This window comes from Natator depressus, chromosome 8, assembly GCF_965152275.1.
Source record: "Natator depressus isolate rNatDep1 chromosome 8, rNatDep2.hap1, whole genome shotgun sequence".
NCBI classification, from domain to species: domain Eukaryota; kingdom Metazoa; phylum Chordata; order Testudines; family Cheloniidae; genus Natator; species Natator depressus.
Window position 1 is genome coordinate 79,795,925 of NC_134241.1, and position 15,671 is coordinate 79,811,595.

The 15,671-nt window shown below is 42.9% G+C and overlaps 1 protein-coding gene across 24 annotated transcripts in view; it reads right to left on the reverse strand.

Moving 5' to 3' along the window:
• Positions 1 to 11,691: 11,691 nt before the first annotated feature.
• ADGRL2 (adhesion G protein-coupled receptor L2) overlaps positions 11,692 to 15,671 on the reverse strand; it is a 473,176-nt gene continuing 469,196 nt past the window's right edge. For 11 of the 24 annotated variants that reach the window (XM_074961433.1, XM_074961440.1, XM_074961445.1 and 8 more), the window contains one exon: positions 11,693 to 13,727. In XM_074961433.1, coding sequence (XP_074817534.1) covers positions 12,973 to 13,727 — 755 coding nt within the window. In that variant the 3' untranslated portion in view covers positions 11,693 to 12,972. Of the gene's footprint in view, positions 13,728 to 14,406; positions 14,459 to 15,671 lie in introns of all 24 variants that reach the window. The other 13 variants (XM_074961458.1, XM_074961457.1, XM_074961436.1 and 10 more) reach the window with 5 other exon arrangements.

The following is a 15,671-nucleotide window of genomic DNA, read 5'->3' on the forward strand; positions in this document are numbered from 1 at the left end:
TTCTGCCATTTCCAATTTCTGTTATTGTCTCCCCCCCACCACCCCCCGCCCCCAACTCTGTCGAGTAATATGTCTTCCTCCTGTTTCTAATATCCCTATCATTTGGATCAGACCACCTTCCCAGAGAGTACACCAGCAGAAAGGGCTACTATTTTATGGTTATGCTGACATTGGTGGATCTCTGGGGACGCTTCACTAACATCAGTGTTTTTTGGCTAAGAAAGGTGCATGGTGCTCTATAAGAACACAGGCCTGTTCAGAAAGCTGCAATAGGTACTTTCTTTCCCAACTGCTGGATTACCATTGACCCCCCTATGCCTAACTTCAGGGGAGGGAACAGCAGATAGCAACTGTGCCTCACTTGGGTGTATCAGAACCCCGCCTAGCATGAGTACATTAATGAAAAGTCAAAAGATATCGTGCTACTTTGGGGGGTGCCATTCCTATAATGGAAAATTTATCTGCAGGCTTACCTGAGGTTTGGTCTCTTGCATCAGGTTCACCCATGCTTGACTGAGGTGGAGCTGGATCCCTGGTCACCAGTCCCCCATCCTCCTCCTCTTCACTATTCATGTCAGGGGCCTGTGACTTGGGGTCCTCAGAGGTTTCCATGGTGCTGTGGGGGAGAAGGGAATGGTGGGGTCTCTACCGAGTATGGTATGGAGCTTGTGGTAAAAGCAGCAGGTCTGAGGCTTGGCACTGAATTGATGGTTGGCCTCCCGGGCCAATCGCCTGAGCAATCTGCTCATAGATGTCCACGTTTCTATGGCTGCTTCAGAGCTGTGCCTGCACAGCCTCTTTTCCCCACAGGCCCAAGAGATCCACTGTCTCCTGTCTACACTAGGCAGGAGTGTCTGGAGCGTGTAGCCAGAATGTTCAGCTGGTCAGTTGCACTCAACACTGGAGAGCTGCCAGATGTGCTGGCCAATCTGGAAAAGGTATTTTAAAAACTTGTGGGGCTTTATAGGGGAGGGGAGGCTTCCAGTTTCTGTGACCCATGGGCAGTGGAGTTCACAACACTGACCAGAGTCGTCAGTGTGGGGCATTGTGGGACAGCTGCTGGAGGACGGTTAGGGTTGACATAACTCACTCTACATCAACCATGGCTCTATGCTGCTCGGGGAGGTTATGTTACTATGTTGGCATGACAGGGCACTTACATTGGTAGGAGACAAACTTAAGTGTAGACACATACACAACTAAATTGACATAAGATGCTTTGTGTTGACCTGACTTTGTCGTGTAGACCAGGCTTGACCTGACTTTGTCGTGTAGACCAGGCCCCAGTGCTAGACTTGGGTGAAGCCTACCTGCTACTATCTGCTGGTTAAGAGTGGAGGAGCCCAGGATCATCACTCTAAGATTTCCGCTCTGCTGAAAGAAGCTGAATGCACATAAATAAAGTTTGAGTCAATGACTTTAAGATAATGCAATAAATGATCGTATTTTTTGGCCAACTGTTTTATTATTCCTTACCTGTTGAGAGAAAAGTGATTAAGCAGTTGATTTACTAGTGGAGCTACAAGGAGGATGCAGGGATGTGGGAAAGCATTTGCTCTGTGCTAAGTTAATGAAACAGAGGGACGAGCAACAGTGATAAGTGGCAAGAAATAATTATTACCATGTAGTGGACCCAATTCTACTCTCATTTCTAGAGTTACTCCATAGTTAGTTAATTATAGCTATGCACGTGTATTTTCTCTTTGCACACATCACAAACTTAACATTTTTCAGAAAGAAAGGTTAACTGTATTAAAATTGGCAGGATCTCATCAGACCCTTGCTAATTTGAACCAATGACTGGAAGACCACTGCAAATGACTGAATATCATGAATTTCATGAATTAGCATGTAGGTTAACAAACAATAAATTAACAAGGCTAATTGATTACAAAATGTATTTTGTTCACTTCTTCTGTCTATTCATAATGGTTTGTAGTAAGCTAGAATATTAAAGCAAAAGAAATGAAATTTTAGTAATATGGAAATTTGTTACCTCCTCTACTATTAAACCTTTGAGAGATGAGGAGAGACCAGCTATTTTGTTTGTTGATAAAGCATACAGTTTATCAATATTATGCTATAATTGCAAAAAGAGAACAAAAAGAAAAGGAGTATTTGTGGCACCTTAGAGACTAACCAATTTATTTGAGCATAAGCTTTCGTGAGCTACAGCTCACTTCATCGGATGCATGAGAACACAAGCAAAATGAAAATAGTATGAAGCTACAAAAGCATTGGTTGAGGAAAAACCTTCCAGCAAGTGAGTTATGAATTTAGAACAAACTAGTGTTTTCCCAGTTATAGGACTGGGTAATGCTTTCCAAGCTTTTGTAGGTCATAAACAAATGCCTACAGTCTGACTATGCAGTGTTGTAGCCGTGTTAGTCCTAGGGTAATAGAGTGAAGGTGGGTGAGGTAATATCTTGTATTGGACCAACTTCTGTGAGAGAGAGAGAGAAGCTTTTGAGCTTACACAGAGCTCTTCTTCAGCTCTGGGAAGTGTCACAGCTAACTACAAGGTGGAACAGATTGTTTGGCATAAGTAGTTAACACACATTCTCAGGGCCCATTCAAATTGAAGTGCCTGTTAACACCTTTCCAGTCATATATCAGAGGGGTAGCTGTGTTAGTCTGTATCCACAAAAACAACAAGGAGTCTGGTGGCACCTCAAAGTCTAACACATTTTTTTGGGCATAAGGTTTCACAGGTAAAAAACCCACTTCTTCAGATGCATAGGGTGCCACCGGACTCCTCGTTGTTTTTTTCCCCAGTCATAGGGAGAAAGGAGTGGGGGTGGGGGGGAAAGGGTGGGGCAGGGGAGGCTTCCAGATTGTTGCAGTAAGCCATAAATTCAGTGTCTGTATTCAGTCCATGATTATTAGTATCTAGGAACATTATTAATTTAAGCTCCTAGGCTCATCTTTTGAAGGTATTGTGCAGGTTTCCTTTGATGATGAGACCTGAGAAGTCAGAAGAGGGCCTTATAAGACCCCCTACAATCGCACACCCCTAGTTATCACCTACCATCCCACACTAGTACCCAAACAAGGTAGTATTAATCAGTTTCAACACACATTCAGTGGGGACCTCATTCTGAAAGAAATTTTTCCTGAAATCCCCCCTGCCCCACTCTTTTAGGCTTAAAACGATCCTACTCACACACCCAGAACTGACCTGCATGTGGCGGGGGAGAGATGGGAGGAGTGCATGTGGAGTCACTTCTCCCCCCAACCCCCTCCCCCATCAGATTGCTCAGTCACAGGGTTCAGCCAGGCCCCCCTCCGTGCGGCACAGCTGAGTCCGGGAGCTGCATTGAGCACAGAGAGGCAGAGCCGCAGAAGGGGGGCTGTCGCTTTAATTCTGCTAGGAGCGGCAGAGGAACAGTGGGAACTGCAGGGAGGAGCTTCTGCTTTCTGGGAGGAGGGGCTGTGCAGGGTGGAACTCAAGCTGTTCCATGGTTGTGTCCCCCGTCCCCCCATCCCCACCTCCACCCCATCAGCAGGCATGGTTCATCTATGCACAAACCCTCTCCAAGCTCATCTTCAGAAACAGTCTCCCCACAGACCAGGACATGCCAACTCAATGTGGCAACAGACCCTTCCAGAACAATAAATGCAAAACCTGTAGATTTATCAACACCATTCCAGATCAATGGGTCCTAAACATGCCAGTCACAACATGTTGTGCACCTTATCCAGTGCACTAAAATCTCCAACAACCAGAAAATGGCTACGCTCTAGAATGAACGTGCACAGGAAAATAAGGCAAAAAACACTGTCTCACCTGTAGATGAACACAAAGTGATCACTCTAGTCTGTATCTGAACTCTGGCTTTTAACCTGAAAGGAAACCTGCCCAACACGTCAGCAAGATAGGCCTTGGAGCTTAAATTCGTAACTTTGCTCATGGGCTGATGGACTAACCCCCAGCTCCTCCCCTTGTGCCTGAGGCCCCTCTCGTCCCCTTTCGCTCCCCCCCCCTTTCTACATCCATTTCCCCCACAGGAGCCCAAAGCACCCCCACCGTGGGCCCCCCCCCCCACAGCCCCAGCACCGGATGGCCTGGGGTGGGCGGGGGGGGATGGCAAGGCCCCAGGGGTCGGGCAATGCAGTCGCCATGCACCCAGCCCCAGGCCTCCAGGTGTCTGGGCAGCATGGTCTCTGTTCCCCCAGCCCCGGTGCCCGGGGAGCAGGGCAGCACGGTTGCTGCACCCCCCACCCCCCCAGCCCTAGGCGGCCCCTCCCAGCCCCAGTGCTCAGGCGGCCGGGTAGCAGTCACTGCGCCCCCCCCCCCCCAGTCCCAGGGCTCTAGGCAGCCCCCAAACCCGGTGCTCGGGCGGCTAGCCCTGGAGTGCCAGGCAGGCAACGTGGCCCAGCACCAGCTGCCCCGGCAGCCCCGAGTCCTTGCAGCAGGCACGCTGGCCTGGGGGCAGAGCCACGGTAGGCTGTTTGGTGAGGCACAGCCTCCCCTAGCCTATGATACCTGCCACCCATGATTTTGCTAGACACTAAAAATCATGGACTGAATAGAGACACTGGATTTATGGTTTAAGACAAACAGCCCTCCCACCTCAGTTCTTTTTCTTCCTCCCCCCTATGAGAGGAAAGGTGTTAACGTGCCACTTCACCTTGAATGTGTGTGAACTGCTTGTTCTAGGGTAGGCACTTTAAGAGAAATCAGCATATTACTGCTTAGGAGCTGGAGCTTAGGATAGCAGTAAAATAAGGCATTAACTGTACAGCCTTCTAAACCGTGTAGTGGGGTGGGTTGTTAAAGTCAAAGTGCCAATCAAAGCTAATCTGTGCAGCTGTGGTGTAGTGACAACCATTACTGTTACCAATGTAAATCGGTAGCAGGTGCTAATTAAAATTACAAGCTAAAGGGAACAGGCATTAAAGAATAATTCTGTGATTAATTCACACTTGAATTAGTAATCTACAAAAAGTCCACAAGTTATCTGAAATTTCCTTAAATACAATATCTATCAATCCACCAAGCAATACTCAGAAGGTATGTAATAAAATACTGCTTATGGTTATAACAGTACGCACTCATCTTGAGGCAGGGGAGCCCAAGCAGTCGCTAGTGAGTGTGCTAACCTCAAGCACAATCTCAAACTAATCTCTCAATCTCAATCTTTACTGAAAGGTGGGCAGAGATACAGGGTCGGGACAGACCAGCTCCTACTTTCTAACTGTCGATGACAGAAAATTCAGAGTTAAGTTTGTACAGCTTTGAGCACGGTTTCTTTGGACTTGGCCCCATACACCCCATAAATTGACATCTCCAAGGCGTTAAGAAAATAAGAGTTGAAGAAGCCCAGCACCTTGCAGGCTCAGATATGTGATTATGAGTCCTAAGATTTTGTCATGGCTATTTTTAGTAAAAGTCACGGACAGGTCACGGGCAAAAAAGAAAAATTAACGGAAGCCGTGACCTGTCCGTGACTTTTACTAAAAATATACCTGCCACAATGGGGCTCTGCAGGGCCCTGCACCACCAGAAGCCGGGCAGCTGCGCAGGGGCTAGGAACTGCCTACAGCCACTCGGGGCTATGGGTACCCATGCTGCCTGCAGCTCCTGGGGTCCCCCGCTGCCCAGGGGTTCCCCCACCACTGCCCACATCGGCCTGGAGCTGTGGGGTACCCTGCCACCCACAGTGGCTTGGAGCTCCAGGGGCCGCCACAGATACTGGGAGTACACCACAGCTCCCGGCCACCGCAGGCTGACGTCACGGAGGTGGCTGGATGCCATGACATCTGCAACCTCCATGACTAAATCGTTGCCTTAATTATGATTTAGGCTTATTTGTGGTGTTATGTCAGCCGTGGAGGCTTCTGCCCACAGGGGGTGCTCATCCTCTTTTTTTTCTGGGCAAAAAGCCTGTGTTTGTTTTTTTAACACCACTGTGCTATGGGGCATATTTTAAAAGCTGATGTAGGGGGTTTAGTTACACCACTCCCTGTGGGCCAGCCTGTGTTACCCTTACGCTGAGTAGCCCCCTCCTCCTCAAACAGCTAGCTAACGTACAGCTGGGTCAGCACGCGGGGATAGCTGACCATATCACAGTCATTAATGCATTTAGCCTCATACCACCCCGCTTGGTAGGGCAGCACTCTCCTCCCCATTTTACAGAGTGGTCAAGCCGGCACGGAAGCTGTGCTTGACTTGATCACACAGGACGCCTATGGCAGTGCAGCTAATTGAACCTGAGTAGCCCAAGTCCCAGGCTAGTGCCCTAACCCGTATATGGTCTTTCCTCTTATAAGGCCCATTTATTTATTGTTATTCAGTGTGAGTGAGGGTATTAAAAATGAATGGGAGTTGTGTGACTAGTCCACTCTGAAAATTTTAACATGTGTAGCTGGGTGGGTACATTTTTCCATGACAGTTTTGCAAGTGGCCATGTGATGATCCATAGGTGCCAACGCCAGGGGTGTTCCAGGGCTAGAGCACACTTGGAAAAGGCCTGCTATCACGATGGTGAGCCCAGTGCAAACTGCTGTGCAAGTGCAGTCAGAACAGGCAAACAAAATGTTCGGATGTATAAAGAAAGGGCTGGAAAATAGAGGCCAAGAACACTGAAGCATCCAAAAAAGTATTACAGCTTGATGATGGCTGAGGCCATCTGGCTTACACTGGGTAGGTCTTCAGAGCTACATAAGCTAGAGATATGAACGGTTTCTCCAAGTACTGCAGATGCCTCCATCCCCTAACTAGTGAGAGCCTCACAACTATCCTGTGAAGCGGGGAAATTTACTCCCACTTACAGATGGGGGACTGATGGACAGTTTTTTGGTGTTTTTTTTTAAAGATGACTTTTGGGCCCTTGAAGATTCAAATAGGCACCTAACAGGGTTTTCAAAAGTACCTAAGCTCCTCTATCATTTTAAAAATCTAGCCCAAAGCATGAGATGTTCCCTCTCTACCTTGGTCCACATAAAGGGCCTGGGACCCAGTGGGGGGAGGGAAAGAGAAGACTTTCTCCAGCGTGGGAACTAAGGCTGGCTGCTGGTCTCTGAAGATCGCATTGCCATCCTTTGCACAGGGTCTGTGCCAGTGGTGGGACTGCAGCACAAAGAATTGCAGCGATTCTGGGTAGCACTGGTACCCTTAGATCAGCCAAGGGAGGCTGTCAAAACTTGGCCCCTGAAGCAGCTGGAGATTGGCAGGGCACAAGGGCAGCTTTAAGCCTTGCTCCCTTGGGTTGCTGCGCTAGCAATCACCTTCCAAGTCACACAGGAAGCCTGTCACAGCTCTAGCCTACACCCTTAACCATACGCACCTTCCAACACCTAGAAAATGAGCCTGAAATGCTTCCAAAGGTTCTAGATAATTCCTTGTGGTTTGTTAATTTTTAGATGTTAATGATTGACTCACAAACACTGTAGCATAATGTTTTATCATATAGGACTAGACTGGATGAAGGTACCCACTCAAAATTACGGCCAAGCTGCAACAAGCATGTCACAGACACCTGCTACCAAAATCTGCCAAACAAGCAAGCTACCAAAATATTTCCCATCTCCATAGCTGCAACAAGACTTCATCTGTGGTCACTGGTAATGACTGACTGATGCATTTTATGTGCTAGTGCTTTAAATCTTCTTGCTTTCTGGCTGTGTGCATTTTTGCTATTACTATTTATAAATACTTAGGCTGTATCGTGGAGCGAGGCCTTGGTGATGTTTCACATGCCAGTAACTTTTGATGGGGAAAGATTGAGATTAATGAATGGTGACATAATGTAATGAGATGTTAATGCTTTTAGGCATGAATTAATGAAACACCATTGGTCATTTATTTTGTGCATATAAAGGGAATTGGAAGTTGTATTTCTAAAAACCTCTAAAACAGTTTATTGGGAAAAAAAAGTCCTCAGCAGCAAGAACCTTGAGTGAAATCCTGGCTCTGGTAGATCTGCAGTCCTGCCTGGTCCTGGACTCCACAATGGCCAGGCCGCTTATAAATACCAGGGGCACAAACCTCCCACTCCCCCAGGCATGGTAGCATAAAGCATCTGCTTCCACCCAGCCAAGCAGGGAACTGGACTCCAACCCTTTAGACATTAGTTGAATGATTTAAAGAGTGCAATTCTAGTTTAAAATCCAAAGTTTTCAGCTGGGAGAGAAATCTACTCTTTCAACAGGGTAGGTTTGTGAGAGGGCCTATCTACACGGCCTATCTACAACCCACCATGCTTCCCTGTTTAAATCAGGACCCTATCTCATAGCTCCTTGTGGCAGCCTTACAACAATTACTTGAGTAGCCAGAGTCCGCAGCAAGAGATGGTGGGATAAAACACTAATTTTCCTGACCTCCCTGCCCAAAGTGGGTTTGTGGGACCAGACCACAGACTGGACTCAGGAATCCCACTACCTCCCTGCATCTTCCATATGGCAGGATCGGTTGGGTTGATGTACAACTGGCATACAAGATGCAAGAATAAGTAAGTGGCTAGTAACCACCTGAGAGCCCTAGTAACAGGACAATAAATTTGGCCTGTGCTGAGAACCATAGGGGGCTGACTGTATAACTATTTATAGTTATATGGTTTCAAAAATATCTGGCCTTGCAATAAAGCTCATGCAGAATTGAGCTTTGGCATAAAAAAGTCTCATTCCAGAAGATAATTTTAATAAAAGCCAAAGGAAAACGAGTTAGTTTTGAGTCAAAATGGGACAAAAACACGGTGTCTGATTCTGTTGCCCTGCACCTCCTGAAGTCACACTAAACAAAATGAGTACAAAAATGGGGTAGAAGACCATTCTGATTTGCTAGTATAGTAAAGTCATTTCACACTTACTTTCCACTGCTATCAGTCATAATGTGTGAGGCAATGGCAAGTCATGCCCATGTACTGTAAGGTCATTTTGAGTGCTTCTTGTTGCTTTTTTAAAAACAATTTTTTTAAAAAGCCTCAAGGTGAAACTATTGCTTTTTGCTAATTTTGTTCTTTAAGTGAGCTATTTTAATATGAAGTCTCTCTCTGCAGGAAGTAATTTTCCCATTTTCCTGAAGTGCTTAAGGACCTAAAACAGTATCAGATACATATTTTGAGGATGACTTAAGTAAGATTTAAAACACTTTAAGTAGCTCGTTTTTAATATAGTCTATTAATAAACTTTATTCCTGGAGGGTCTTTTACCCCAAGGAAATAGAAAGTGCATTATTAAATTTCACAAACCATAGATCAAGTTTACCCCATATTTATACTGCAGTTGGGAGGTGTGATTCCCAGTGGGGTCCAGAAAGACATGCTAGCTCAAGCTGAGCTAGCATGCTAAAAGTAGCCGTGTGGGCAGCAGCTCATGGGGGCATCACAGGGGGTCTGGCACGCTCAGACTTGGGGGACTAGCCCAAGTTGCTGTCTATTCAGCAAAATCCACACTACTGCATTTAGACTGTTAGCTCCAGCTGAGCTAGTGTGATTGTGTCTACCCATGCTAGGAATTGCACCTCCTAGGTTCAGTGCGGACACAGCCAGTGGGATCAGTTGAGTTGCCTCTGCCAGCCTCAGGGTTGAATTTGAACTGATGTGTATAGAGTTAGGATTACTTCACCTACCACTGAAATGTACCAGCTATTTAACAGTGCACAGCAACATTACACAGCGATGTACAGGAGGTGAACAATACTGAATCTCACTGAAACTGCTGAGAGAATTCATGTAGACAGACTGAAATTACCTAAGAAGGAATTTGGTCGAGACACAGGGGTTAACACCACAAATGCCAGGGGATCTCTAATGATCACAAGCAGATTTACAGCTCATCTGAAAGACGGCACCTTCAACAGCAGTGTGTTCATGGCATTACTGTGGGAATTGGTTAAGTACTGACTCCAAAAAAAGACTGCTACTTTTTGAATCCCCAACACCTGTACCAGCCGAACTTCATTATCTTTGGAATTCTTAGATCCAATCCTTTCACCCAACTCTGCTTAGTTTGTCAGATATGGGTTCACAATTCAAGATGGTATGGCTGTAGGCCATGAAATGTAAAGCAGGAGCTCCCCCCAAAACGTCAGCCATGTAATTACATAGGGCCATTCTTCACTGATTTCAATCGAACTACTCCAGGAAAAATAGCTGCTTGAGGATATTCACGAGCAAAATCATATATTAAAAAAAAAACAGTAAGACTGTGCAAAGACATTAATAAGACCAATAATTCTCTACAATATCTGGCTGCAACAGGATATACTCGTAAAGCACTTCCTTAATGTGTTTCATTATCCATAGGCATTGACAGTATTTCAGTTAAATGTCCTTGGTTTTATACACACGTCGCTTGAACTTTCTTTTAATATAGATGTTTTAAGGCCATGATCCTGCAAACCTTGCTCAACCAGGTAGTCCAAATGAAGATAATGAGGCTTCTCATAAGACTAGGGATTGATTACTCATATGAATAAGTGTTGCAAGAATCTAAAATTAGTGAATTTATAATGTATACATACAGCATTTCCAAATCCATTATTTTCTAGTTAGAAGTCAATAAATAAGTTTCCAAGCTTGCAGGATGACCCTGGGGAATCATTTTGATCCAAAGGAATCTGGTGTAAATCCTGGCTCAGGACAAATCCTTATTTCTCAGAGTTCAATTTTTGTGACATATATGGTAAATAGAAGTCAGCCTCTGATGAAAAGGCCACTTACCTCCAGGGAACACACTATAAAAACTACAGCTTTGAGCATTAACAAACCTGTTGGCAGGATTACCAGTTGGACATTATGTAGATATGCTTTTATCTTCATTATCAATTGTTGCTATGTCACAGAAAATGCGAGTTGGAATAAAGGTAAACCCTGACTTTCTGAATCCCAGTTACCTGGCATTCATATTAGTCAAAATTCAGAAATGTCCTCCAACAGTGTCATTTAATTTTTCTGAAATTCTATTTTTCCAAAATCCAAGTGAGTCCAGGTAAGTCCTCTGAGCTACTTAGGTAGTTAGGGTTTATCAGAATATTGTTTGGATTCACAGAAATCAAAATATGCTTTGCATCTCATAAAACCACAGGCAACTCAGAAACAGCATGGTCTAGAGAAATGAAGAGCTTTGGGAAGCAGGATATCCAGATTTCTAAATCCCAGCTCTAACATTGACTTACTGTATTGCCTTGTCAAGACATCAGCTTGAAACTGCCTGCCTCAATTTCCCCATCTGGTAAAATGTGGATAATATTTATTTACCCATCTCAAAAGGGTGCTTTGATTGTTTGATTGTACACAGCTACATAAATGCTGCTTATTAAACACTTTTTCCATTGCAAAGCATTATCTTCATCTTCAATTATAAACACATAAGCAGTTGCCCAAAATGTGATTGTACTGAAATTAAAAATAATGTAAAATAGATAGAATCCTATTTTAAAAAAATCTAATGTAAATGTCTGAGATTACAGTACAATTTCCTAATGGAGCTCATGTCTCTGACTTTGATCATATGTGATTGTGACTAGAATGCTAAGTTGCAATGATGACCTCTATTCAGTAGAAACATATACGCAGCTCCTATTGTATTCTTTTATATTTAAATAGTGAAACGTAAGGGAGCAGTTTGAAGCAGAACACAGCTGGGTCAAAGGAAAATTCACGCCAATTACAATTCATACATAATTCACATTTTACCTATACTGGAAAAAAATTCACATTTATTTACTGTCAAACAGGTGTTAAACTTTACATTGGTTATTAGTGATGGGCTCATTAACAGTTTTACACAAAGGGATGAAAAAAAGCAGAATTTTGCTGAAACAATTTACATTTCATTAGATCTTTATCATAAAATAAATTACTAAATATAGGCAGAAGGAATATGGAGGAATAATATTTGTTTTATTTAATTTTTAAAAGGACAGGCACCTTTTGTTCACCAGAAAGTTTGAGAGAAGTGTCCAGTGTCCCCATTAGCCCTCCCCTTCCCTCCCTGGTTAAAGAATGAACAGGGAATTGATTTACAATCTTGGCTAGATTTTACCAAATTTGTGCAAGGCGTGGCATAACTGGCTTCTAAGAGAAATTTCTCCTTGGAAATCGGTTGTTTGGTTTTTTTGGCAATAAAAAAAAGTCAAACATAAGAATAAAAATTAACTTCTCAAAGCAGAACACTGTTTACAGTGAAAAATAAGTGAAAACAGGTAGAACTTGGAATTTAAACATACTACAGTACTATGAACAAAGTGTAAGAAAACCAGCTTATAACATATGTGCAACCAAGAGCTCTTCACAATATTTTCTTCAAACTCTTTAAAATTATTTTAATAATTATATTTCAGTTGGACACAAATGTATTTTTTTACCCTAGCAATAGAACAAAATATAATTTCTTTAGCCATCTTTCACAAGAACAGTTCATTGTACAGTTGAGGAAATATATGAAATAAGGCCTGTGGCTTGATTGCTAGTGGTTAGACATGTTTTCAATCTTTGCCTTAATGGAAAAGATTTGCAGTGAACTGCAAACTGATGCAGAATCTCTCTCTCCTGCTTTTGAAAGTCTTGTCAGGAATAATAAGGTACAGTAAATTTGTCCCACAGGATTTTAGAGCCTACGTCTTGTATATAATACAATGCAGGCCTACCCAAAAAAGGAGGGGGGAGGGTGCAGCCATATTTACAAATATAGTTCACAAACTGCTGCAGTAAAATGGCTGGAAAGTTTTCATCTTTGTTTGTTTGTTTCACAATTTTGTTAAACTCAGCAGCAGAAGATATCTTAAAATACCTTGTTGGTATCTCTTCTCTTTGTAACAAATAATTCATTTTAGTATACTCTGTGTATATACAAAGTTTTTGTTTTATAAAAATTCACAGAACTGCAAAGTCCAGTCATTCCCTTTACACCGGAGAACCACAGGGTGAACAGAATAGTCTCTTTGAGCAGATATGAGGGAGCCTGCGTTGGGCCAATAAAGTCTTTTTAATACTTGTATGTGGCCTTTAGTATTTCTTTGCTACACTATTAAAGGCTTGTCACTAGTTGCATTTGCCCTTCCCTAACATCTCCTTCTGGGATACATCCTTCTTTGTTAATGGGAATTATATAGCCATCACTATTGCCCCTGCTGATTTGATAGTACATCTGAAGCTGATGGCCAGCTCCAAGATTTGGCATGCTTTTGTAGTAAATGTCTTCATTCTCACTCCTCCTGGAGGGAGAGAGATCTTCTTCAACATCAGGGCTGCTCTCTGGATAAGGAGAGTCTCTAAGATTGGGCATGCTTGTGTAAAGAGAGTCTCTGTTGGGGGATTGTAGGTGGTCTTCAGCCTCAGCTGTCAGCTGTGAGACGTAGCTGTCAGTTCCTTCAGTCTTCACTTTCTTCTGTGGCTGGTACAGAAGCGAGTGAGTCCGTTGGGGAATGAGTGGTGCCTCAAGCTCCTTATGGTGAAGCTCCAGTCCTGGGTTGTCACTGTGCATCAAAGATGAAGCATCCGCCACAATTGCATCATCTTCGCTACTGCTCCCGCCAATCACAGCTTTGGCTGGGAGTGTGCGCTCCAGGTTGTGGTTCTTGCTGCTGCCCCGCAGGTTGTTGTGCACTAATTCCGAAATGATCATTTTTTCAAAAGCAGTATCATTCAGGCTTAGTCCACAGTCTACAACTTGCACACTGTCATTATAATCTCCATTGCGCAATGAGTAGCTGTTGTTGAAATTACCATTTAGCGGTAGAGTATCCATGGCACTTGTATCCCTGGCATTGTTCAGTGAATGTCCTGAAATAGAAAGGGGACAGTTTGGGTTACTCTCTGGCACTCTTTTTACTTTTCTTCTTTTTGTATAAAACTCTTTAATGTAGTTCAGGACAAAGTTGTACTTGGAAGTAAGACTTGAAAGAAGTTAGGTTATTGAACATTCCCAACTGTAAACAGTTGCACACCTTATAGGAAAGATGTATTTAAAAAATAATACTGATTTCCCATGGGGTGGAATTGGATTTTAATTTAGAAATTTAGGGGGTACTCTGGGATTCGGATTTCATAATTCAGTACCAGGTTTATGACTCTTCCACAAGGAACTGTTCACTCCATGCCCTTGCATATGTAATGCAAAGCAATTCATTTGTAAATATTTACATTTTAAAGTACAACACCACGATTAGAAAAATAAAATTAACAGAATTTGTCCTAAACGACACTAAATTAAAAAGGAATTAGGCCACATACAAAACTGAAGGTAAATGTATAACAGAAACCCACATAACTGGCAAGCAACTACTTTAACAACAGTTCTAACCGTTCCTTTTTTTTCTGGAGATGAAGTAAAGAAAAGAATGAAAAATGGACAAATACAAAGAATTTATGTTAAACAAGGACAGCCAACTTTCACACTAAAGGGACCAGGGCCCACAAGCACCATCCAACAACACGATAGACAGCAGGTGGAATGACTCACTTTGACAACTCACATCATGTCTGTCTGCTCAGGCTATCTGGCCTAAGAGTAGCTGATATATAAAAGAAAGTAAAATGATTTATTGTAACATGATGAAGAATTACTAAGCTTCTCAGCAACTTAGTCAGAGCAAGGGTTCAGCAAATTAGATTACTAGCAATAACAGCTTTTTTCCCACTTAATGTAATTTTTGCACTAATATTCTGTCTGCCAGCAATGGCCTCGGGCTTCTAAAGGTCAAAGTTCGCCTGCAGTCTGCATCAGTCACAGTGACAGCACTGAATGAACCAGTATAGTCAATTAAGACTTAGGCCCACAGACACCATGGGCATGCAGTTCAAATGCAGAAATGTTAGGAATTTCTGTAAGCATGGGTCACAGAAATTAAACCAAAGAATAAATATTAACTGTGGAATGGGAGGAGGAAATCAGCCATGGCTGACATCTTTTAACTGCTGGAGGAATGACAGATTGGGTAAGTCTGCTGGAGATATGAAAAGAAGTTTAAGGAAAAAAATTGGAATCTTATGGTGACAAGTTTTTTGCGTTAAAGAAATGTATTTTCTACAGACACAAAGACATGTAAACTACAAAATCACAACGCTTCCCAGGCAAAGAAAAACAAGAGTTTTGAAAGAAACTGAAAAGCCTGCACCATGGAAAGTTAGATTGTTAGTGGATTCCTAGAAAGTCACTTTAACTACAAATATGACTGGAAATAAAGAAAGAATGAAGTGATGTTATTGGAATGAAACTGATCACTGTGAGGCTGCTGCATTATATGCAAGGCTTGGAGGAGTATAGGGAAAAAAACTTTTGTTTGAAAAAGTTTACAGATTTTCTTGTTTTGCCTTTGTTCCACACTTAAAGCTGCAGCGTACTCTAGAAAATGCAAGTGTCTTCTAAAAATTTTTTAAATATGAAAGTGATATGTTTTTGTCAAGAGACTGTTTTGGTAGCAGAATACTGATTTTGAGCTAAATTCTCCTTTTGAAAAACTTGCAAGTCATTTTGTATTGTGTTATTCCAGCCTGCCATGTGTACCGAATTAGACAAAGTGATGATGGTTGTTTGAAAGGCCTCTTTAAGCTTTGATTAAACAACTTCATAGCTTTGTAACTTCATATATGTTTCAAGATCTTAGCTGCACAGAACATATGGCATTTATAAGAGTGAGGCAACACATGGACCGCATGCTGGCATTCATTTCCCTAATGAAAGTGATTTATTTTTATAATTTTGTTCTCTGTGCTCTGCTAAGCAGA